Below are 23,245 nucleotides of genomic sequence, written 5' to 3' on the forward strand. Positions count from 1 at the left end.
TGCATAAACAAATAAATAAATATTGTATGGTGGCCAAAATTGGACAAAAGCAAAAAGGGACGAACAGGGTCACCTGGGGCAGATGGAGAATTTTAATATTAGCTAGAACGCAGAGTCAGGTGCTCTGACTTAGAAGACCACTCTTCCTTGGGGCTTCAAGTGCACAAACTGTGCATAAATGCATCTTTCAAGCAGGGGCGTCGCTAGGGGGTCATGGGGGCGCTAGGGGGCATGGGGGAGCTAGGGGGCATGGGGGAGCTAGGGGGTCATGGGGAGCTAGGGGGCATGGGGGATCTAGGGGGCATGGGGGAGCTAGGGGGCATGGGGGAGCTAGGGGGGCATGGGGGAGCTAGGGGGCATGGGGGAGCTAGGGGGTCATGGGGGATCTGGGGGGCATGGGGGAGCTAGGGGGCATGGGGGAGCTAGGGGGGCATGGGGGAGCTAGGGGGGCATGGGGGAGCTAGGGGGCATGGGGAGCTAGAGGGTCATGGGGGAGCTAGGGGGCATGGGGGAGCTGGGGTTTATGGGGGACCTAGGGGGGCATGGGGGAGCTAGGGGGTCATGGGGGAGCTAGGGGGCATGGGGAGATAGGAGGCATGGGGGAGCTAGGGGGTCATGGGGGAGCTAGGGGGCATGGGGGATCTAGGGGGCATGGGGGAGCTAGGGCGCATGGGGGAGCTAGAGGGTCATGGGGGAGCTAGGGGGCATGGGGGATCTAGGGGGCATGGGGGAGCTAGGGGGTCATGGGGGAGCTAGGGGGCATGGGGGATCTAGGGGGTCATGGGGGAGCTAGGGGGCATGGGGGATATAGGGGCATGGGGATCTAGGGGACATGGGGGAGCTAGGGGGCATGGGGGAGCTAGGGGGCATGGGGGAGCTAGGGGGGCATGGGGGAGCTAGGGGGTCATGGTGGACCTAGGGGGGCATGGGGGAGCTAGGGGGTCATGGGGGAGCTAGGGGGCATGGGGAGCTAGGGGGCATGGGGGAGCTAGGGGGGATGGGGGATCTAGGGGGCATGGAGGAGCTAGGAGGCATGGGGGAGCTAGGGGGCCATGGGGGAGCTAGGGGGCATGGGGGATCTAGGGGGCATGGGGGAGCTACGGGGCATGGGGGAGCTAGGGGGTCATGGGGGAGCTAGGGGGCATGGGGGAGCTAGGGTTTATGGGGGACCTAGGGGGCGTGGGGGAGCTAGGGGGTGATGGGGGAGCTAGGGGGCATGGGGGAGCTAGGGGGGCATGGGGAGCTAGGGGGGCATGGGGAGCTAGGGGGTCATGGGGGAGCTAGGGGGCATGGGGGAGCTACGGGGTCATGGGGGAGCTAGGGTGCATGGGGGAGCTAGGTGCCATGGGGGAGCTAGGGGGGCATGGGGGAGCTAGGGGGTCATGGGGGAGCTAGGGGTCATGGGGGAGCTAGGGGGTCATGGGGGAGCTAGGGGGTCATGGGGGATCTACGGGGAATGGGGGAGCTAGGGGGCATGGGGGAGCTTGGGGGGCCTGGGGGATCTAGGGGGCATGGGGGAGCTAGGGGGCATGGGGGAGCTAGGGGGGCATGGGGGAGCTAGGGGGCATGGGAGAGCTAGGGGGCATGAGGGATCTAGGGGGTATGGGGGAGCTAGGGGGCATGGGGGAGCTAGGGGGGCATGAGGGAGCTAGGGGGCATGGGACCTAGGGGGGCATGGGGGAGCTAGGGGGCATGGGGAGCTAGGGGTCATGGGGGAGCTAGGGGGTCATGGGGGAGCTAGGGGCATGGGGGATCTAGGGGGCATGGGGGAGCTAGGGGGCATGGGGGAGCAAGGGGTCATGGGGGAGCTAGGGGGCATGGGGGATCTAGGGGGCATGGGGGAGCTAGGGGGTCGTGGGGGAGCTAGGGGGTCATGGGGGAGCTAAGGGGCATGGGGGAGCTAGTGGGCATGGTGAGCTAGGGGGTCATGGGGGAGCTAGGGTTTATGGGGGACCCAGGGGGTCGTGGGGGAGCTAGGGGGTCATGGGGGAGCTAGGGGGCATGGGGAGCTAGGGGGTCATGGGGGAGCTAGGGGGCATGGGGGAGCTAGGGGGCATGGGGAGCTAAGGGATCATGGGGGAGCTAGGGGGCATGGGGTAGCTAGGGGGTATGGGGGAGCTCGGAGGCATGGGGAGCTAGGGGGTCATGGGGGAGCGAGGGGGCATGGGGGAGCTAGGGTTTATGGGGGACCTAGGGGGGCATGGGGGAGCTAGGGGTCATGGGGGAGCTAAAGGGCATGGGGGAGCTAGGGGGCATGGGGAGCTAGGGGGTCATGGGGGAGCTAGGGGGCATGGGGGAGCTAGGGGGTCATGGGGGAGCTAGGGGGCATGGGGGAGCTAGGGGGCATGGGGGAGCTAGGGGGCATGGGGAGCTTGGGGGTCATGGGGGAGCTAGGGGGGCATGGGGGAGCTAGGGGGTCATGGGGGAGCGAGGGGGCATGGGGGAGCTAGGGGGGATTGGGGGAGCTAGGGGGCATGGGGAGCTAGGGGCATGGGGGAGCTATGGGGTCATGGGGGAGCTAGGGGGCATGGGGGAGCTAGGGGGTCATGGGGAGCTAGGGGGTCATGGGGGAGCTAAGGGGCATGGGGGAGCTAGTGGGCATGGTGAGCTAGGGGGTCATGGGGGAGCTAGGGTTTATGGGGACCTAGGGGGTCGTGGGGGAGCTAAGGGGTCATGGGGGAGCTAGGGGGCATGCGGAGCTAGGGGGTCATGGGGGAGCTAGGGGGCATGGGGGAGCTAGGGGGCATGGGGAGCTAGGGGATCATGGGGGAGCTAGGGGGCATGGGGGAGCTAGGGTTTATGGGGGACCTAGGGGGCGTGGGGGAGCTAGGGGGTGATGGGGGAGCTAGGGGGCATGGGGGAGCTAGGGGGGCATGGGGAGCTAGGGGGGCATGGGGAGCTAGGGGGTCATGGGGGAGCTAGGGGGCATGGGGGAGCTACGGGGTCATGGGGGAGCTAGGGTGCATGGGGGAGCTAGGTGCCATGGGGGAGCTAGGGGGGCATGGGGGAGCTAGGGGGTCATGGGGGAGCTAGGGGTCATGGGGGAGCTAGGGGGTCATGGGGGAGCTAGGGGGTCATGGGGGATCTACGGGGAATGGGGGAGCTAGGGGGCATGGGGGAGCTTGGGGGGCCTGGGGGATCTAGGGGGCATGGGGGAGCTAGGGGGCATGGGGGAGCTAGGGGGGCATGGGGGAGCTAGGGGGCATGGGAGAGCTAGGGGGCATGAGGGATCTAGGGGGTATGGGGGAGCTAGGGGGCATGGGGGAGCTAGGGGGGCATGAGGGAGCTAGGGGGCATGGGACCTAGGGGGGCATGGGGGAGCTAGGGGGCATGGGGAGCTAGGGGTCATGGGGGAGCTAGGGGGTCATGGGGGAGCTAGGGGCATGGGGGATCTAGGGGGCATGGGGGAGCTAGGGGGCATGGGGGAGCAAGGGGTCATGGGGGAGCTAGGGGGCATGGGGGATCTAGGGGGCATGGGGGAGCTAGGGGGTCGTGGGGGAGCTAGGGGGTCATGGGGGAGCTAAGGGGCATGGGGGAGCTAGTGGGCATGGTGAGCTAGGGGGTCATGGGGGAGCTAGGGTTTATGGGGGACCCAGGGGGTCGTGGGGGAGCTAGGGGGTCATGGGGGAGCTAGGGGGCATGGGGAGCTAGGGGGTCATGGGGGAGCTAGGGGGCATGGGGGAGCTAGGGGGCATGGGGAGCTAAGGGATCATGGGGGAGCTAGGGGGCATGGGGTAGCTAGGGGGTATGGGGGAGCTCGGAGGCATGGGGAGCTAGGGGGTCATGGGGGAGCGAGGGGGCATGGGGGAGCTAGGGTTTATGGGGGACCTAGGGGGGCATGGGGGAGCTAGGGGTCATGGGGGAGCTAAAGGGCATGGGGGAGCTAGGGGGCATGGGGAGCTAGGGGGTCATGGGGGAGCTAGGGGGCATGGGGGAGCTAGGGGGTCATGGGGGAGCTAGGGGGCATGGGGGAGCTAGGGGGCATGGGGGAGCTAGGGGGCATGGGGAGCTTGGGGGTCATGGGGGAGCTAGGGGGGCATGGGGGAGCTAGGGGGTCATGGGGGAGCGAGGGGGCATGGGGGAGCTAGGGGGGATTGGGGGAGCTAGGGGGCATGGGGAGCTAGGGGCATGGGGGAGCTATGGGGTCATGGGGGAGCTAGGGGGCATGGGGGAGCTAGGGGGTCATGGGGAGCTAGGGGGTCATGGGGGAGCTAAGGGGCATGGGGGAGCTAGTGGGCATGGTGAGCTAGGGGGTCATGGGGGAGCTAGGGTTTATGGGGACCTAGGGGGTCGTGGGGGAGCTAAGGGGTCATGGGGGAGCTAGGGGGCATGCGGAGCTAGGGGGTCATGGGGGAGCTAGGGGGCATGGGGGAGCTAGGGGGCATGGGGAGCTAGGGGATCATGGGGGAGCTAGGGGGCATGGGGTAGCTAGGGGGTATGGGGGAGCTCGGAAGCATGGGGAGCTAGGGGGTCATGGGGGAGCGAGGGGGCATGGGGGAGCTAGGGTTTATGGGGGACCTAGGGGGGCATGGGGGAGCTAGGGGGTCATGGGGGAGCTAAAGGGCATGGGGGAGCTAGGGGGCATGGGGAGCTAGGGGGTCATGAGGGAGCTAGGGGGCATGGGGGAGCTAGGGGGTCATGGGGGAGCTAGGGGGCATGGGGGAGCTAGGGGGTCATGGGGGAGCTAGGGGGTCATGGGGGAGCTAAGGGGCATGGGGGAGCTAGGAGGTCATGGGGGAGCTAGGGGTCATGGGGGAGCTAGGGGGTCATGGGGGAGCTAGGGGGTCATCGGGGAGCTAAGGGGCATGGGGGAGCTAGTGGGCATGGTGAGCTAGGGGGTCATGGGGGAGCTAGGGGGCATGGGGGAGCTAGGGTTTATGGGGGACCTAGGGGGTCGTGGGGGAGCTAGGGGGCATGGGGGAGCTAGGGGGCATGGGGAGCTAGGGGGTCATGGGGGAGCTAGGGGGCATGGGGGAGCTAGGGGGCATGGGGAGTTAGGGGATCATGGGGGCGCTAGGGGGCATGGGGGAGCTAGGGGATATGGGGGAGCTCGGGGGCATGGGGAGCTAGGGGGTCATGGGGGAACGAGGGGGCATGGAGGAGCTAGGGTTTATGGGGACCTAGGGGGGCATGGGGGAGCTAGGGGGTCATGGGGGAGCTAAGGGGCATGGGGGAGCTAGGGGGCATGGGGGAGCTAGGGGGCACGGGGAGCTAGGGGGTCATGGGGGAGCTAGGGGGCATGGGGGAGCTAGGGGGTCATGGGGGAGCTAGGGGGCATGGGGGAGCTAGGGGATCATGGGGGAGCTAGGGGGTCATGGGGGAGCTAAGGGGCATGGGGGAGCTAGGGGGCATGGGGAGCTAGGGGGTCATGAGGGAGCTAGGGGGCATGGGGGAGCTAGGGTTTATGGGGGACCTAGGGGCTCATGGGGAGCTAGGGGGCATGGGGAGCTAGGGGGCATGGGGGAGCTAGGGGGCATGGGGGAGCTAGGGGGTCGTGGGGGAGCTAGGGGGCATGGGGGAGCTAGGGGGCATGGGGAGTTAGGGGGCATGGGGAGCTAGGGGGCATCGGGGAGCTAGGGGGTCATGGGGGAGCTAGAGGGCATGGGGGATCTAGGGGACATGGGGGAGCTAGGGGGTCATGGGGGAGCTAGGGGTCATGGGGGAGCTAGGGGGCATGGGGGAGCTAGGGGGTCATGGGGGAGCTAGGGTTTATGGGGGACCTGGGGGTCATGGGGGAGCTAGGGGGCATGGGGGAGCTAGGTGGCATGGGGAGCTAGGGGGCCATGGGGGAGCTATAGTATCGGGTCCTTTAGTTGAAGCCCCGGATAGAAGCTCAGGGGCTGCAAGCAAAAGGCTGGCTCGCCCCAAGTCCTGACATTAGCCTAGCCCCGGATCTTTTCCAGACCTAGCAACACCCCTGCTTTGAAGGAGGACATGGAGGTGTATTTTTGAGAAAACACACCTCATTCTGGAGGATGAGTGTAGGGTCACCAGATGTTTTGAAATAAGAAACGAGGACTGGCCACCAACATGAAAGTAGGACTACAGTTTGACAGTGGCTGTCAGGACTTTACTTCAGTAGTTGGACAGGGCTGTGGATTCCAGATATTTCTCTGGGAAATAAGTGGGAAGATTTAGGCGCGACCCTAATCCTACTGAACACAAGGGGCCTTTGCTCTGACTGCTATTCCAGGCCTGGCTATGGAGCCTTTTCCTGCGCAGTCTCTGTGCAGCGAGCAGCTAGTAACAGAGATGTTGGCTGATTTGCGCCTAGCCAGGGCTGGGGGTGAACTGCCTTTACATGTTACTGGCAAATGGCAAAGCTAGTAGAACTGTTAGTTGCTCCATGACAATGAATCTGCTATGCTGATTTGCTCCGAGCTTTGCAATCCCTCTTTTCTGGACATTTCCTGGAGATCAGCGACTGCGCGCATTCCTGCCCGCGGCGCAGCCACTGGCGTGCAGACGCATACTCTCTCTTGCCGCAGTCATGGCTGGGATTCTGCCAGTGGTCAGCCCATCTTCTGGAAAGACTGTGGTTTTAAATGGAAAATGAAATCTCTCGTGACGGGGCACAGAGCACCTGTTCTCGGCACAAACCCTGCAAAACCAGTGCATCTGGTAGCCCTAGGTTTGGGCAATTGAACCAACCTGGATGCCCCCCACCTTATTGTTTACTTATGCTCTCAGAGCTAATGGTGACCAGTTATAAAGTCGCTTGGGAAATGGCCGCCAGGGGGTGACATTTCCCAAAAAATCCACCCTCAGTAAAATGAAACACTTTCCCCAAATATTCTAGGGTTGGATTTTATAAAATAAAATGATGCCGCTTATAGAATATTTAGGGAAAGTATTCGAGGGGTTAGGAAAAAAAGTCGCCTACCTGGTGACTTTTTCCAGGCAACATCAACACATCTACCCCAGCTAACATGCACACACCATCCCCCAGCTAACATGCACACACCATCCCCCAGCTAACATGCACACACCATCCATTGCACCAAGAAATACTTGTGTACTGAGTCAAGTAAAGCAACTTGGCTTGGCATCATACAGGGCCATAACTAGCAAATACATCTTATCTAAGTAGTGCGCAAATCATTGGGGGAAAGCCCCCTGTCTGGGGAGCACCCGTTTCCACCCATCACCAAACCACTATGTCCAACAGCTCCTGGAGCTTTATGATATGATATGATATGATCTGATATGGCATTTATAACGCACCTATACACAGGTGTTTCAAGGCGCGACGAGGCAAGGGAGGGGGAACAGAGGGAGGACAGAGCCAACGATCCTACTAGGCCAGGTGACATTGAGATTGCGCAAGTGCAGGGGAGGGGGCAAGGGGAAAAGTGCGGGGGATAGGGCTGGGGGCAGTGCAATGCATAGGGTCAACAGTAAAATAAATAGAATAAACAAGAACAATAGGTAAAAAGTGCGTCCAGCTGGTGGCAAGTGCAGGGGTAAGTGCAGACATCAAGTGTGGAGGAGCCTTCCCTCACCACCCGGGTGGCTATGAGTCTTACACCATCGCCGTCCTACAATTCCTCTGTACCCTGCCGCACATAATCCAGTGGCACTAAGGTATGCCCCCTTGGATATTGTTCTGGGAGTTTTGCTAAGTGGAGTGGGGCCATGACGGTTTTCCATACTGGCGTTGTAACTTCTAACTGGAGAGCAGAGTATAGTAACTGAGGACCAGAAAACGAGCCTTCTCTGCCTACGCCCCAAGATTATGGAACTTCCTCCCCGTCAGCTTCAGAGCCGCCCCCACAATCTTACAATTCAGAAAACAACTCAAGACTCGCTGCCGCAAGGAGTCTCTCCTCCTCAACACCTCAGGCATCTCGTCAACCCCCGCGTCACCTGACTCGCTAGATGCTGTCCGCCCCTCTCCTCCATGCCACCCTGTACAGTTATACCCCTCCTCTTTGCCCCTCTGTGCTCTATGCCCTGGTGTATATCTGTTCTGTTTTACCTCTGAAAAGTGCTCTGTTATGCATCTGTGCTGCTGTATACCACTGTAAAGCGCTCTGTTATATAGCTAAATTGGTGCATACCTCTGTAAAGCGCTATGTTGCTTCTCAACGCTAGGTCTGCACTCAATATATACAATAATATTAATAATAAGCAGAAGTTTGTTGATGGCAGATCCTTGTGAGATGAGGACAGAGGAGCAGTCGTGTGATGTCTTTGCGTGTTCTGGCCTGGAGCCTTCGGATGGGTGGGGCGACAAGCTGTCGTATGGAAGGTCTGTGGAGTGTGTATACAAGACACAGCGCCGACCCCTTGATATCCGGCTGAAGTTCCGTGCTGAGCTTTGTTCTTTGCACACTGGTGGTAGTTCAGGGGAGGGGATGGATCGTGTGATGGGTGTGCTTGTGGTTCTTGAGGAACATGACTTGTCTAAACATGATCTGCTGAGTCACTGCCTCACTTTATGCGCCGTACGACTGGACATTAGAATTTCTCAGATCTTCAATAGTTCACATTTTGTCCTGTCTGCCTTGCGACACCTGATACTTTGTGTGCGTTGCGCCATGGACCTGCAAGAATTGACCTCTTATGCACCCAGTCTGGTCTTCCTGCTGTGCTGGGGCTGTCAGTCGTAGGTGGCTGCAGACTATTCAGGGGTGGAGAGAGATCCCACATCTTTATAGCGTGGGATGGGAGTAGACCGAGAGTTTGTTGGACCTCCAGCAATTTCCCATGGATCTGTTTAAATACATCTACCGGTTTAACCGGTTTGCAACACATGCCAAATTATTTGGTGATGCACAACTTCTGTCCTTTAAGATAGTAGCAAGTTTTCTAGGGTTCCCTGACAAGCCTCTTTACATCAGCTGATTGAGTCAATTGCTAAGAAGTAATTTACTGCCTCAAAGAAAGAAAGAATGGTAGTTCACCTTCCTGGAGTTTTTTCTGAAGCATCCTATTGGAAAGACAAGTGAATTTGGAGTCTTAAACCACCTGCCTTCCTGGGTTTTGATGACTCGTTGCCGAGTGGGTTGACCGATGGCCCTTTAACGTTAGTGGAAAGTGGGTGAAGTGGGAGCTGGATCTGTATTTCTGCTGTGTGGAGAAGGAATAATGTGGTGCCATATTAGTGGCGGGAAGCGAGAACTCCCACCTCCATCGAGGAAGTCTGGGTTAAATGAGGTTGCTCGACTTCTTCAGGTCTCCCAAGGCTCTCATACTGCAAGTCATTTTTGCTGTGGCCCTTTGCTCATCCTTCCGGCAGGATGACATTAAAGGGAAAAGCATAATTGCATGGAGAAGCCTCTTGGATTTATAGGACCAGTCAGAGGGCCACATAAAATAACATCCTGGCGGTATAGAAGGTTGCAGAAGACAAGGTGTATGCAGCAAATTCCACAATGTTGGCGTCTGGTCCTAAACAGACTGGGGCTTTTGGAACTATGGGGGGGAGGGGGAACACCAGGGCATTTTCTTTTGATGTGTTATTGCAGAGCACAGCTGCCTTCTAGCATTTCAGTATCCATTGATTACAGCAAGGTAGCGCTGACGTAAACTCGGGTAACCCTTCTCTGATAATGAGCTCAGAGTTTCAGGAGAAGCATTGTTTTGGCAACCCTCGATATTGGAAGCCTGGTCCAGAAATATTGCTGGGGCGGATCTCGAGTGCAGCGGATCATGTCTTAAGTATTCAAAGTCAAGATCGGGGGGTGGCTGCCGCTTTTGTTAAGCCTGTAAATGAGGTCTGCTTCCACATCAAGATTGCCATCACGGCTCTGAATTCAAGCCTGATGCTTTGGTGCCATTTGCCCACTTGCTGTATCAGAGGAGGAGACTCCAACCAAAGAAGCCTCTTCATGGGAATCTCCAGAACAGGTGCATTGTCCATTTCAAAACTACTCCCTGGGAATCTCAGCTTTTTGTCTCCAGAAAGACCACTGACGAGTGACTGTGTGTGGATTACTGTGTCTTAAGTGAAGAATCGCATATGGTGCCCTTGATGGAATCAGCAAGCAGTGCAGTTGTGTTTACAAAGCTGGACACATGCATTTGGTTCCAGTAGAATCTTGATGAAGGAGCAGGGTAGGGCAGGGAGCATCCTCTTGGCTGTAGTCCTCATGAGACTAGCTCTGTTTCCCAAGAAATAGACTGTTCTGCAGATTTTAAAAGGAAAACCAGGTGGAGATCCTTCAGTGAAGGAATGACAGTGTCCGGAGGGAAGGAGATGGGAGAGGGGAAAGTAGGATGAGCATTGGCAGAGGGAGAACTACGATGTTCTGTTTTAGGAGACGTCTGCATCAGGTGGTGCGGTGCCAGCCAGTGACACATTGCTGTGAGGTGGTGATACTTTTGAGGATGGTACGGGGTGAAGGATGGAAAAGAGAAGATAATCTGCAAAGAGGTGGTAGTGAAAGATGAAGGAGGAGATGGTTTTACGAGGGAGGTGGTGTAGAAAGTGAGAGTAGTGCCCAAGGAAAGACCCCTGGGTGGTGCCCATTGAACACGGCATGGCAAGAAGATATTTGAGTATCAGGAGATGGAGAAGGTGCATTCGAAGAGGTCAAAGGCTGCCCATATATGTGTTGTGCCCGTAAAGACAAGTTAGGAGAGAGTTTGGAGGGATGGTCTACAGGACAAGAATGAAGATAGTTGGGAGTGGTAGACTATTGTTATAAAGCTGGAGTCAAGGGTGAGTTTTGTTTTAGTGGATTGTTCATTCCTCAATCCAGATTGTAGTAGGTGCCGGAGAGAGTGGCATCGGGGTAGCTGGCAATATGATTGAAGGCAACTTGTCTGAGGATTGTGGAATTATAGGGCAGAAAAGACGTACATCTGTGGAAGGGGAGATTATCGGGGTCAGTGTTGGGTTGCCTCATAATTGGGAAGGTGGTGGCTATTTCATAGCAGGGAGGAAACACACCAGTGGAGGGAGAAAGAGAGAGAGGGGGGTTTAAAAGGGGCAACATCTGAGAGTAGGAAATAGGTCTGAGCTCCCTAGTGGTTTGATGTGCAAAGGGGTCAGTAGGTGCACAGAGTAGTTTAGCCGATTGGAGGCTCAGTAGAGGTTCAGTGGGGCAGGGAGGGTGGAAGTGGGATAGAGAAGAGGGCTGGTGGTAAGAGCTGCTAAGTGGTCATGCTGCTTGGAGATTCTGCAGGAGAAGAAGTAGGCAAAGTCATCAACCAAAAGAGCAGAGGACAGGAAGAGAGAGCAGAACGTGGAGGATCCTGGAGAGCTTGAGGGGGTGGGAGTGGATAGGTGATGTGACGTCGGTGTAGTAGGAGGATTTACTTGAGTTCAGGGCAGCAGTGAGGACAGTGAGGACAATGAGTTCGGGTCTTGGCTGGAGAGTGGGGGAGGGATCTTTGCGCCAGCAGCAGAGGTGGGGGTGAATGCATGTCTTCAGTGCCTGGTCGCTGAGCCCATGGTTGAGTGTGAGTGTGGGGGGGAGTGAAGGGGTGAGCAGAACCATAGTATTCCAGTGAGATGGCAAGTGTGTATTGAACTATATAATGCTTAGGCCGATAATATGATTGGTTCAAGACCAGGCTCTAGCGCCATCTTCTGGCTCCTGGAGAGTCTGCAGGCCCCCTCCCCAGCTGAGAGTGTGCCCCTCATATGCTCAGTTATAAGTATGTGAACACGTATCGTATCACCGGCCACACACACGAGTGCGTAATCACACTCGGCAGCGGGGCGCTGCTAGGCGGACACGCTCTCCCAAGGGCAGGTGTGATAATCAAACCATCTGGAACTTCATGAAAGCACGCCATGCAGCTGGCATGTGGGTGTTTGCCGCAGCGTCCTCGCGCCATATTAGGGACTCTAGCCCTGTGCCGTGGGTTATGACGAAGCCTCGCCCCTACCCAATGACGCAGGGTTTTGCATCCCCGTTCCTGTCGCTTCCCCAGAGGCCCACAAGCAGGGGTGTCATTAGGCCTGGAAAAGATCCGGGGCTAGGCTAATGTCGGGACTGTCGGGACTGTCGGGACTCGGGGCGAGGCAGCCTTTCGGTTGTATCCCCTGAGCTTCTATCCGGGGCTGCAACTAAAAGACCCAGGGCTGTAGCCTCCTCAGCTCTCCCCTTCCCCCCAGCAACGCCTCTGCCCACAATCTATTCTAGGGGGCGCCCTATCCAGGGACAGCCTCTGTCTCCTGTACTGTAGCCTATGTTCGTCATTTCTGGTCGCTCTGACGCCCCAATTTGTGATAAACGCAAATAAAAACACATGCATTGTTGTCGCCGTGTCCTAAGAGTCATCGCTGCCTCCGTGGAGGCGGGGGGACCCTCCTGGCACGCAAGTATGTCTGTGTACTCCTGCATGCCGAGCGGGCTCCACGCCGCACACTGTAGCTGTGCAACAATGTTACCCTGTGCTTCCAGCCCCTGGGCGTAACCAGTGGCCCTGAATCGCGTGCATGCCAGTGGCGCGCTGCACGTCACATTGCAGTGACTGCCTGGGCCACTTGCTGGTTACACTGCGGCCCTCACCACTGTGCAGGCGTCCACCTCTGGCGGCTGCAGAGCACGGTGGCCGGTCTGCATGCTTCTGCTGGCCCTAACTGCGTGCCCATTATCTATGTGTGTTTATTGTTCATGCATGTAGCGCCTATACACAGAGAAGTGTTTCAAAGCGCTCAAGGAGGGGAGGGGACAGTCATTCAGAGCCCACCTCAGTTTCCATGGTCCGCACATGTGATGTGTGTGCTGCTTCCGTAGATCATAGGGCAGTGGGCTCGTCCTGCCCATGTAGAGCTCACCCCATGACATGAGCATTGATTCTGACATGCGTGCATCCTCCTCCCCTCCCTGGTCGGCGCATGCACCCGTAAGAAGGTTCCTGCCGTCCCTTTTCAGGGGTGCTTTCCTAAACATGGCTACGCTGTGTTATGCTTTCTTATGCTATGTTATAAGGCTCTTACACTGCACCAATCACCAGTTTATGGATCTTGCTGGGCTGGCACCTTATCAGAGACGATGATGATGTACTGTGCCCCCACCCAGGGAGCCAGGCTGTAGTCTTTGGAGGGAGAAGAACGGAAAACTGCCAATGCCTTGCTGGTGCGGTGGGCCTCTCCTTTTAGGAACTCACTGTGCCTTGCCTGGTCCCAGCATATGGTCCACGAACCTCTGGGTGCTTGCTGGACCGCTCTGTGTGTCCGTCTGCAGGGCTCTGCAACCTGCCCACTCTCCAGATGTTTTGGGCTGCGACTTCCATTACCCCTCAACATTGACTCACCTGACGGCTGGGGCTGATGTGACTTTTAGTTGAAAACTTCGGGAGAGCCAAATGTTGAAAACCCCTGCACTACTGTTTTGCAGCACATAGCTCCCAAAATTGTATGTGGGAAATATGCACTTGTGATCACTGGAGCAGGTCACTTTTCACAGCGAGCACCTTCGTTGCTGTATTTGTGATGACCAGAGCAGGTCCATTTTCACAGCGAGCACCTTCCTTGCTGTATTTGCGATCACTTTGTGATGAGTGGAGCAGGTCACTTTTCACAGCGAGCACCTTCCTTGCTGTATTTGCGATCACTTTGTGATCACTGGAGCAGGTCACTTTTCACAGCGAGCACCTTCCTTGCTGTATTTGCGATCACTTTGTGATGACTGGAGCAGGTCACTTTTCACAGCGAGCACCTTCCTTGCTGTATTTGCGATCACTTTGTGATGACTGGAGCAGGTCACTTTTCACAGCGAGCACCTTCCTTGCTGTATTTGCGATCACTTTGTGATGACTGGAGCAGGTCACTTTTCACAGCGAGCACCTTCCTTGCTGTATTTGCGATCACTGGGGCAGGTCACTTTTCACAGCGAGCACCTTCCTTGCTGTATTTGCGATCACTTTGTGATGACTGGAGCAGGTCACTTTTCACAGCGAGCACCTTCCTTGCTGTATTTGCGATCACTTTGTGATGACTGGAGCAGGTCACTTTTCACAGCGAGCACCTTCCTTGCTGTATTTGCGATCACTGGGGCAGGTCACTTTTCACAGCGAGCACCTTCCTTGCTGTATTTGCGATCACTTTGTGATGACTGGAGCAGGTCACTTTTCACAGCGAGCACCTTCCTTGCTGTATTTGCGATCACTGGGGCAGGTCACTTTTCACAGCGAGCACCTTCCTTGCTTTATTTGTGATCACTGGAGCAGGTCACTTTTCACAGCGAGCACCTTCCTTGCTGTATTTGCGATCACTTTGTGATGAGTGGAGCAGGTCACTTTTCACAGCGAGCACCTTCCTTGCTGTATTTGCGATCACTGGGGCAGGTCACTTTTCACAGCGAGCACCTTCCTTGCTGTATTTGCGATCACTTTGTGATGAGTGGAGCAGGTCACTTTTCACAGCGAGCACCTTCCTTGCTGTATTTGCGATCACTGGGGCAGGTCACTTTTCACAGCGAGCACCTTCCTTGCTGTATTTGCGATCACTGGGGCAGGTCACTTTTCACAGCGAGCACCTTCCTTGCTGTATTTGCGATCACTTTGTGATGAGTGGAGCAGGTCACTTTTCACAGCGAGCACCTTCCTTGCTGTATTTGCGATCACTGGGGCAGGTCACTTTTCACAGCGAGCACCTTCCTTGCTGTATTTGCGATCACTGGGGCAGGTCACTTTTCACAGCGAGCACCTTCCTTGCTGTATTTGCGATCACTTTGTGATGAGTGGAGCAGGTCACTTTTCACAGCGAGCACCTTCCTTGCTGTATTTGCGATCACTGGGGCAGGTCACTTTTCACAGCGAGCACCTTCCTTGCTGTATTTGCGATCACTGGGGCAGGTCACTTTTCACAGCGAGCACCTTCCTTGCTGTATTTGCGATCACTTTGTGATGAGTGGAGCAGGTCACTTTTCACAGCGAGCACCTTCCTTGCTGTATTTGCGATCACTGGGGCAGGTCACTTTTCACAGCGAGCACCTTCCTTGCTGTATTTGCGATCACTGGGGCAGGTCACTTTTCACAGCGAGCACCTTCCTTGCTGTATTTGCGATCACTGGGGCAGGTCACTTTTCACAGCGAGCACCTTCCTTGCTGTATTTGCGATCACTTTGTGATGAGTGGAGCAGGTCACTTTTCACAGCGAGCACCTTCCTTGCTGTATTTGCGATCACTGGGGCAGGTCACTTTTCACAGCGAGCACCTTCCTTGCTGTATTTGCGATCACTTTGTGATGACTGGAGCAGGTCACTTTTCACAGCGAGCACCTTCCTTGCTGTATTTGCGATCACTTTGTGATGACTGGAGCAGGTCACTTTTCACAGCGAGCACCTTCCTTGCTGTATTTGCGATCACTTTGTGATGACTGGAGCAGGTCACTTTTCACAGCGAGCACCTTCCTTGCTGTATTTGCGATCACTGGGGCAGGTCACTTTTCACAGCGAGCACCTTCCTTGCTGTATTTGCGATCACTTTGTGATGACTGGAGCAGGTCACTTTTCACAGCGAGCACCTTCCTTGCTGTATTTGCGATCACTTTGTGATGACTGGAGCAGGTCACTTTTCACAGCGAGCACCTTCCTTGCTGTATTTGCGATCACTTTGTGATGACTGGAGCAGGTCACTTTTCACAGCGAGCACCTTCCTTGCTGTATTTGCGATCACTTTGTGATGACTGGAGCAGGTCCATTTTCACAGCGAGCACCTTCCTTGCTGTATTTGCGATCACTGGAGCAGGTCACTTTTCGCAGCGAGCACCTTCCTTGCTGTATTTGCGATCACTTTGTGATGACTGGAGCAGGTCACTTTTCACAGCGAGCACCTTCCTTGCTGTATTTGCGATCACTTTGTGATGACTGGAGCAGGTCACTTTTCACAGCGAGCACCTTCCTTGCTGTATTTGCGATCACTTTGTGATGACTGGAGCAGGTCACTTTTCACAGCGAGCACCTTCCTTGCTGTATTTGCGATCACTTTGTGATGACTGGAGCAGGTCACTTTTCACAGCGAGCACCTTCCTTGCTGTATTTGGACACCATCAGTTCTTCTCATGTTGCCTTGCTGGTGCTATTCGCCCTTGCAGCGAGATTTCGGAAACACCGGGCCTGTGTCTCGTGGTTTATAACCATGCCACCAGAGCTCCAGGAAGGGATTACAGGGCAACAGGAAACAGGTAGTCACGTGCTTATAACTTTGCCCAAAGAAGAGAAACGCTGACCAAACTTTCTGAAACCAGACGTTGGTTCATTTGAGAGTTATTTTCATTGAAGTTCATTGTGTCCCAGAATGACGGTTCCTCATGCGAGTACTGTTATTGTCAGCACAATTTAGCTGTAATCTAATTCAAAGGGGTTTTACCTGCAAAATCATTCAAACTGTTACAAGTTATTTGACAGCAATTCAGACATCGGCAGAGTTTAGTTTGAATGACTTAGACCTCTGCAAAAGTTTTTCTAAAAACCAGAAACCTGCTTAATGGAATGCAAGTAAATTAGATGTCTTATCCTTTCCCACGGTGATTTTTGAGTAATTTGTGCTTATGGGTGAGGCCAGGGTGAGGTCTTTCAACCACATAAGCACTTTCTAACCATGAACTAGATGTCCTCATTCAGACACCTTAAGAATATAGTGTACTCGCCCTATTCAGCGCATCATTCACTCTAGTGTCCAAACTCTCTCTCGCTATTTCACTGCTTTGCTTTCTCTCTCCGTCTCTCGCTTTCACTTTCTGTCTCTCACTTTCTCTCTCTGTCTCGCACTTTCTCTCTCCATCTCTCGCTTCCTCTCTCTCCGTCTCTCACTTTTCTCTCTCCGTCTCTCGCTTCCTCTCTCTGTCTCTCTCTTTCTCTCTCCATCTCTTGCTTCCTCTCCTTGTCTCTTGCTTTCTCTCTCCCTCTTTCGCTCTCCGTCTCTCACTTCCTCTCTCTGTCTCTCTCCATCTCTTGCTTCCTCTCCTTGTCTCTCGCTTTCTCTCTCCCTCTTTCGCTTTCGCTCTCTGTCTCTCACTTCCTCTCTCTGTCTCTCGCTTTCTCTCTCCATCTCTTGCTTCCTCTCCTTTTCTCTCGCTTTCTCTCTCCCTCTTTCGCTTTTGCTCTCTGTCTCTCACTTCCTCTCTCTGTCTCTCGCTTTCTCTCTCCCTCTTTCGCTTTCGCTCTCTGTCTCTCACTTCCTCTCTCTGTCTCTCGCTTTCTCTCTCCCTCTTTCTCTTTCGCTCTCCGTCTCTCACTTCCTCTCTCTGTCTCTCGCTTTCTCTCTCCATCTCTTGCTTCCTCTCCTTTTCTCTCGCTTCCTCTCCTTTTCTCTCGCTTTCTCTCTCCCTCTTTCGCTCTCCGTCTCTCACTTCCTCTCTCTGTCTCTCTCCATCTCTTGCTTCCTCTCCTTGTCTCTCGCTTTCTCTCTCCCTCTTTCGCTTTCGCTCTCCGTCTCTCACTTCCTCTCTCTGTCTCTCGCTTTCTCTCTCCCTCTTTTGCTTTCGCTCTCTGTCTCTCACTTCCTCTCTCTATCTCTCGCTTTCTCTTTCCATCTCTTGCTTCCTCTCCTTTTCTCTCGCTTTCTCTCTCCCTCTTTCGCTTTTGCTCTCCGTCTCTCACTTCCTCTCTCTGTCTCTCGCTTTCTCTCCCTCTCTCGCTTTCTGTCTCTTTTTATTCGTGCACGTGAGTTGTGTTGCCACACGCACATTTGCGGGAGCAACTCAAGTTATTGTTGACAGAGGCGCAACCAGACAACAATTAGAAGAATCTTGATGGGGTGGTGGTGGGAGGGGCACAGAATATTTTATTGTTAGAAGTAGAATGGGACTGCAGCAACAGAGGCTTCCCCTCAGGTGAGATCGGCCGGGTGCTTGGAGACATGCATTGCCGAGGTGAATGTCCTCCCACTGAAGGGGCATTGTCCATATAGGGTTAGAAAGAGGGGGCGTTCATATGATCTGGAGAGGTTGCTGGGGTTCTGACTGACCTTGTAAGCGGCCAGGGGACCAGACCGGTCTTTAGTTCAGTATTCAGGTTTGTGCATGCTTGTGCACACATGGTTGGAGTGCATGGAACGGTTGGAGTGCATAGAACAGTTGGAGTGCATGGAACGGTTGGAGTACATGGAACGGTTGGAGTGCATGAATGCATGGAGTAGTCACTACGGTTGGCGCAGACTCAACGGATGGAGTTGAACAGACGAAGCCGACTGAACAGACTGAGTGAATAAAACAGATAGAATAAATGGTTCAGATGTGCGCTCGATCTCAAGCACCTACTGAAAACCACCGTCACATTACCATGCTTACTCTCCTCTATACACCACCACTCAACTAGAACACAGCGATACTGTGACACACTCGGTATAGCTGTTCTCATACCATCACCTGCCACATACGCCCCATCATCCTAACCTAAACACAGCTGGCTGCACCCCGCCAGCCTTGGCGTTCTCCTCAGGCCTAACGCAGCCAGAACCAGTCTGGTATCACCCTGCCAGAATGAACACATACTCCTGATCTCCCAACCACCACACCCAGCGCTAAGAAGCAGCTATCACTCGAGTGCTACACCTGCTGCATGCTGCATGCATATCCGGTGCTCACACGCACCTTATGACTCTCTCTCACTACTGACTTCAACTATGGTTCCCGAGGGCGTTCAACCTACCAGCGCTTTGAGATCATACCAATGGTACATAAGGCGCTTTATAAATGGAAAGTATCGTAACATAACATAACATAACATGAGTGCATCATGCACACTTAATAATTGACTTGTTCCTCGCAGGACAAATAGATCATTGACTTTACTCTGGTCCGGACCCTTTCCTTCCTTGAGGGAAGGCCCTTCTGAAAGACATAACAGTGTTTATTATTGGCATAAAAATGCTATAAAAATTAATTATTTAATAGTAGCAACATTGTAAACTGGTTCTACCTGTACATTTCTAATGACCACTTTTACTGTATATTGTAATCATAAAAAAAATGTTACATTTGTCTTACTGAGCAAAGTTTATTATAAAAACCTAAAATAACCATATACATCATTTTCTGATAGAAGGCTTTAATTCCAGGATGTAAAATCTAGTACACTCCTAGAGTACTCTTCTTGAAGAACGGGGAGGGGAACAAATAGCACCATTGAAGGTACCTGGCTGCTGTATAAAACCATAGGGTCTTTTGGGAACACTCGAATTAGCACATATCTTTATTTTTGACAAATAGAACTGTGCTAAAAGTGTCATGCTTGAATCACTAAGCAGATTGGGCTTGGTGCTAATTTAACTTTCACAACACTCCCCCTAACATTAAAGTGCTTGTAACCATGCGCCACAGAAGCTCATTCAGACAGCCTCAGGGTCTATATGGAAGGATAAAATGGCTGTGACATCTGTCATTCCTGCTGCTCATTTTGCTTGCAGAATTTTAGAAGAGTGGGGGCTGGGTCTCACGATAACAATGTCTGTGATTACAGGGTTGTACGTTTGCCGAGTCCCCAATGCATAGACATCTTTAGGGAATTACATATATAGGATTTCTGTTTATGTATTGAAGGGAACAGGTGTTTTCCCAGAAACACTTAGACAGCAATCAACAGTAAACACGGCAGCCCTGATTCAGATGCCGTATATTATCGGGGGAGGGGTGGGTGTAGTGATAGGCTGACCGGAGAATGATGGAGAGTAAATGTTACATAACCGGTAAAAGAGTAGACATTAAAGACAGCATCTGCGGGGAAAGGCTATAGAGATGTACTCATCACTGTGCAGCTATAGGTCTGACTACAAGGATTTCCCGGGGGAATTTAAGATGGAAATATGCTCCCTTAGCACTGACTCGTGCCAAAATAGTAGGCATCAGGCGCCCAACACCATTGCGATAGCTGGGCTTCAGCTCCCCCTCCCCCGAAATGTGAGTTGAGGGGCGGGGCTTCCGCACTTGCTTTCTGTAAGGGAGAGAGAGGATGGAAGCTTGTCCTAAAACTGGCTGGGTTCACGTTTTACTGTGTTCATGCAGAAAAATGCATTTGTACAAATGGAGCAAAACATTAGAGCTGCTAGTTTAAAGAAAGGCTTCCATTGCCTTTCTGCCTTCCAAAAATCAAGCGCACACATGGTGAATGGGGGTGCGAGTGAATGGTATGTTTAAATCAGTGAGTGAATGTTGTGTAATTGTGTGTGTGTTTTTGTGTGTGTGTGCATGTATGTTTAATGCTGGACTGAGGAACTGATGTTGGCGGTTAGAGGGTTGGACATTTTGGGTCGTGCAGATGAGTGGTTGAGGGACGGGTGGGGAAGGGGGATTTTGCTAAAAATGCCATTTTAGTGGGCACCCATGGTAAATTAAGCATGATATGTGTTATGTGGCTAAACTCGCATTTTGGCACAGCCATTCAAGCCATATATTATAGTGGCTTAACATTTTGTACTGGGCATCTCTTGTAAAGTAAGGATGATAAGTGGTATTATGTGTCTAGACTGGCCCACATTGTGTAGCCACTTTGAACATGTTTTCTTATTGTGGTATGGCATTTTAAATGGCAAAGCCAACAGAAGTCTGTCCTTACATGGGGATACTGCCATATATTGGCAGAACCCACATGGACATGTTTTCTTATAGTATCCTTCGTGGCATTATGCGGAAAGCAAACGTGAGTATGTTCATGCATGGGAATTTTGACATATTTTGGTGCAGCCAGAATAGAAATATATAGGCACAGCCAGTGTGGCAATGATTATGCTGGCATATAGTGGTATAAGGAACAGAAATATATGGTTGGTATTTCACGTGGAAGCTGAACTTGTGGTACACTGTACTACCGCCTGGTCCCCTGGTGGTCGCTTTGCTTAAAGGGTGATGCCTGATCGATACATGGGCTTTAGATATATAAATTATCAAAGCAACTAAATGAGTATGCTATCTTTAAATCCAATCACTTTGTCATTCTCACTGGCATACTGCACTTTAAAATCATGCTTGGGCCCCATGCCAGACATCCCTTTCATAGCATTTCATTGCACGCAGCCTGGTATATTCCCACCACTAGAGTAACTTGCTGTTCATTGTGGCAGCCATTTTTGTTCTACATGTGAGCAGAAATTCACTTCGGCGGGGTACAGGATTGTGCTCCTAGACTCAGGGGCTTGCCCATAACACTGACGCTTTAACAAGCAAGCTTCAGAAGGAAGACTCTGCTCAATGAAGCTTGGTTGCTTGTGTGAGGGTGTGACAACTCGTCTTCAGGACAGGATACCTGCAGATAGATCAGCCTTGTAGCCACTTTATTACACGTTGAACTCACTTTCATTAAACACTTGAGTAGACTCATCATGGGCCCATGAATACAGAAACAGCTAAAGCCTCACTTAGTTCTTGTAGCTGTCCAGACCGGAATATATGTCCTGCAATGTAGAGACATGTTTTTTGTTAGGGTGAGTAGTGTGACCAATTAAAACTACAGACCGCCAACTTCCATTATTCTTTCAAAAGGGTTTCTTACTGAATCACAGTAAGACGTGTTTCAAAAAACAAAATTCTGGACATACTTATGTTCCCATAATGCTCTTTGCTTTTATGCAAATCGCCAGGATTGGGTTGTATGAAGAGGTACTGGGCCTCATTCTGACCCTGCTGGTATCCTGGCGGTAAATCCTCCAGGATACCAGCAAATTGTATTGCCTTTTCCAGGACCCGGTCCGGCAGCATTGCCGACAGATATCGGGTGCCGCCGGGATGCTGTTAATCCCCATTTTTGGAGTCCGATAGGACTCCGATAGGACTCCATGAGGGGATTTGCTGTCATTACTGGCACTGCCGGTGCCGTAATGAGGGGTTTTTTTTGCCGGTAAGGCACCTGCCTCACCTCCAGCTTTTGGCTGGAGGTAACTCAGGTGCCGCACCGGCAAAACCGCAGTCGGCCGGTCTGTTGAAATGCAGGTATCCATGGAACTTTTTAGCAGACCTGCCGACTCAGAATGAGGCCCACTGTATTGTGTGCCCTGGCCTGGGACCCCACCCCTCAGCCCCGCCTGCACCACCCCCACAGCCCCACCCCTCCGAGGAGGAGAGGGTTCCCCCCCAAAAAATCCCATTTCCAGCACTGCTTGTAGAAACACACATAGAAGCACACATAGAAAAACACATAGAAGCACACATAGAAGCACACATAGAAGCACATATAGAAGCACACATAGAAGCACACATAGAAGCACACATAGAAGCACATATAGAAGCACACATAGAAGCACATATAGAAGCACACATAGAAGCACACATAGAAACACACATAGAAGCACACATAGAAGCACACATAGAAACACACATAGAAGCACACATAGAAGCACACATAGAAGCACACACGTTTGCTCATCTACAAAGGCGTGTTTTTGGTGGTTAGCCTGACCAGCTGCACCTCTGTCAGCAGAATGTAAAGCTGTGCACATTCCATATAATGAGGCAATCGCATGATGTTGATGCATTGAAGGTAATGCGCCCAGGGGCTTTCTCAGAGAGTTCATGCTGCTTGTTTGTTTGTTTCCCCCCCCCCACCCCCCACCCAGGAAAATGATGCTGAGCCCAGACCAGGGGAACTCGGACGACCCGTCGGCCCAGTCGGACGCCGAGTCCATGGTGAGCGACCTGAAGGTGGGCTGCATGTCGGACCTGGAGCCCATGGAGGGCGAGGGCAAGGGCCGCTCCGTGCACCCCCAGCAGCTGAGCCGCGAGGAGAAGAGGCGGCGGCGGCGGGCCACGGCCAAGTACCGCTCGGCCCACGCCACCCGCGAGCGCATCCGCGTGGAGGCCTTCAATGTGGCCTTCGCAGAACTCAGGAAGCTGCTGCCCACCCTCCCGCCGGACAAGAAGCTCTCCAAAATCGAGATCCTCCGCCTGGCCATATGCTACATCTCCTACCTGAACCACGTGCTGGACGTGTAGTGCGTGCTGCCTGACCCCTCTGCGGGGCCAAGCAAAAGAGCGCGAGACTCAGTGGCGCAGGAGGATGGCTGGCCGGGAAGAGGCAAAGAAGGGCAGTTGCACAAGTGGGGGGTGCCTTCTGAGGAAGAACTTTCCAGAGCGTGGAGCCGCCACAGACCTTCCTACAGAACTGTGAAATGTGCTCAGCCTGAACCCCTCCCCGTTGGTTTAGGACCAAGGGGTGTAAGGTCACTCTTTTCCCCAGCATTGGCTATCCATTGCACAGGGATTCGTAGGGATTCCTAGGGATTCAACACTGGGGCAGTTCCCCCAAGGTTTATTTAATGTGAATGTGATGTCAATCCTGCATCACGGCACGTATGATAACATAGGGTGGTGCTCGCCAAGACCCGTGGATGACATGCACAATGCCTTTCTATG

The 23,245-nt window shown here is 53.8% G+C and overlaps 2 protein-coding genes across 2 annotated transcripts in view; both read left to right on the forward strand.

Moving 5' to 3' along the window:
- NHLH2 (nescient helix-loop-helix 2) overlaps positions 1–22,894 on the forward strand; it is an 85,336-nt gene extending 62,442 nt beyond the window's left edge. Inside the window, exon 2 of the mRNA XM_069635695.1 lies at positions 22,450–22,894. Within this exon, the coding sequence (XP_069491796.1) occupies positions 22,450–22,825 (376 nt within the window). The 3' untranslated portion in view covers positions 22,826–22,894. The remainder of the gene's footprint in view (positions 1–22,449) is intronic.
- LOC138526546 (uncharacterized) lies at positions 1,746–3,524 on the forward strand. Its single transcript, XM_069637341.1, has 2 exons — positions 1,746–1,815; positions 3,397–3,524. The coding sequence occupies exons 1-2, from the start codon at positions 1,746–1,748 to the stop codon at positions 3,522–3,524; spliced, it is 198 nt and encodes a 65-aa protein (XP_069493442.1).
- Positions 22,895–23,245: the final 351 nt, after the last annotated feature.

The sequence above is a fragment of the Ambystoma mexicanum genome, chromosome 7p, assembly GCF_040938575.1.
Source record: "Ambystoma mexicanum isolate Mex_15411 chromosome 7p, UKY_AmexF1_1, whole genome shotgun sequence".
Classification (NCBI taxonomy): Eukaryota; Metazoa; Chordata; class Amphibia; order Caudata; family Ambystomatidae; genus Ambystoma; species Ambystoma mexicanum.